General features: G+C 38.6%; 1 protein-coding gene across 2 annotated transcripts in view; it reads left to right on the top strand.

Annotated features, from left to right (window-relative positions):
* Window positions 1-1,474, top strand: part of scaf1 (SR-related CTD-associated factor 1) — a 29,532-nt gene extending 28,058 nt beyond the window's left edge. For both annotated transcript variants that reach the window (XM_015024319.1, XM_015024318.1), the window contains 2 exons: window positions 524-652; window positions 806-1,474. In XM_015024319.1, the coding sequence (XP_014879805.1) occupies window positions 524-652; window positions 806-964 (288 nt within the window). In that variant the 3' untranslated portion in view covers window positions 965-1,474. The remainder of the gene's footprint in view (window positions 1-523; window positions 653-805) is intronic.
* Window positions 1,475-1,831: the final 357 nt, after the last annotated feature.

The following is a 1,831-nucleotide window of genomic DNA, read 5'->3' as shown; positions in this document are numbered from 1 at the left end:
CTGTCCAATAAAGGGTACCCTGGTGCCAAGTGCACATAGTATGAACACTATGTGCACTTGGCACCAGAATGGACAGAAACCACGTTCAACATCATTATTTTAGAGAATGTGCATTAAAATGCAATTTAAATGTTACTAAATCTTTTACACATTTTAAGATATCTTCCTAATCACTTACATAATCTCAGGAGGCAATATGTGGAATACAAGTCTTGTGTAAAATTGGGGTATTTGCATGAGTAAGGAAGTTTAAGGTCAGTTTTTTGTACATTTCTTTATGCTACAGTTTTCTACCATTTCACATTGGTAATATTCACTGAATAGATCTCCCGATTCAATCATAAAGGACTTAATTTTGCTGCTGGACTGGACAATTGATGAAAGGATTTTTGTAAAATATTGGTAGAGTGTATGTACTTCTTGGAGTATTACTATTTTTGACTGTTGATAAGTAAAATCTACAATGCTTGTATTCCATAAATTTTGCAGCTTTATTAACATGACTACTACTTTGTTCTCTAAGTATCTGAAGAAACTGCACACCCAAGAGCGGGCAGTGGAGGAGGTGAAGCTTGCCATCAAACCTTACTACCAGCGCAAAGACATCAATAAGGAAGAATATAAAGACATCCTAAGAAAGGCTGTACATAAGGTCAGTGTAAGCATCCAAATCACTGGACTGTGATTTGAATGTGATGTGGCATGGAAAAAGTGAAACCTCTTAAGTCTTTGCAAGATTGATGTAAAGTGTTGTGGTGTTGTTAATTCATTTGAAACCAGGATTAACTATTTGCTTTTCTCTCAGATTTGCCATAGCCGTACTGGAGAAATAAACCCAGTCAAAGTCAGCAACCTTGTAAAACTGTACGTTCAGCGCTACAAATATTTCCGGAAACACGGACGCAAAATGGATGAAGAAGAGCGAGAAGACAGGGAGCAGGGAACACTACATTCCTCTGCCTGAGAGAAGTCTGTTTGTAACAACCATCCAGCTCAGTGTCTGAGCACTACAGTGACTGGTTTCATTTATTTTATTATTGTTTTGGAAACTTTGTCTGCACATTCATGCCACCTGTTCTCTTATTTTCATGTTCTATGTAAATATAACTCATACTGATCATGAATGAAGTGTTTCTGGAAGCGAATTCTGCTGACTGTGATTAGCTGCAGTCCAGCACTTCTATGAAAGTTACATTTTGTGGCCTCTATCTATTGGAGGAGATGTTTTGGCTTTTTAATAGAGAAGGGGAGATGTTCCAACTGATGTTCCACTCACCAATAATCAGTTGGAAAATGCTCAAGGACACTCCACATACAGACACTATCCCATCTCTCTGAGTTGGACACTTCAGATCCATTGTATTGTCTGACTTCTTTTTATTCTATGTATTGTGTGCATGTGGTTCAGAAGAAAATCACTAAATGTCTTTATAAAATAACTTGGATTCCCAAATATAAACATTGCTTGAGAATTGCTGTGCAGCACTGTTTTATTTTTATATTTCAGCTCCGCACACAAAGGCCTGTCTTTAAATTCACTAAGATTATACCGCACTGTTTTCTCCATTGGCTCTTGTCCAGCTTTTTGACTTTGTAGAGCAAGTTATATATATAAAAAAATATATATATATATATATATAAAAAAAAATTCCCCTCTCACATGGTGGTCTCTTTCATCCTCTGAGCTCGGGTCCTCTACCAGAGGCCTGGGAACTTGAGGGTTCTGCGCAGTATCTTGGCCACTGCTCCAGTTTGGGGGTGACTGCCCCGAGGGCCCCTGTTAGGATGGCCCTTAGCGGCTGGAGGAAGTAGGAGACTTGAGGCAGAGAAA

This window comes from Poecilia latipinna, unplaced genomic scaffold (genome assembly GCF_001443285.1).
Source record: "Poecilia latipinna isolate Pla-1442-1.1 unplaced genomic scaffold, P_latipinna-1.0 Scaffold3614, whole genome shotgun sequence".
NCBI lineage: Eukaryota > Metazoa > Chordata > Actinopteri > Cyprinodontiformes > Poeciliidae > Poecilia > Poecilia latipinna.
This window is presented reverse-complemented; position numbering and strand designations above follow the sequence as displayed.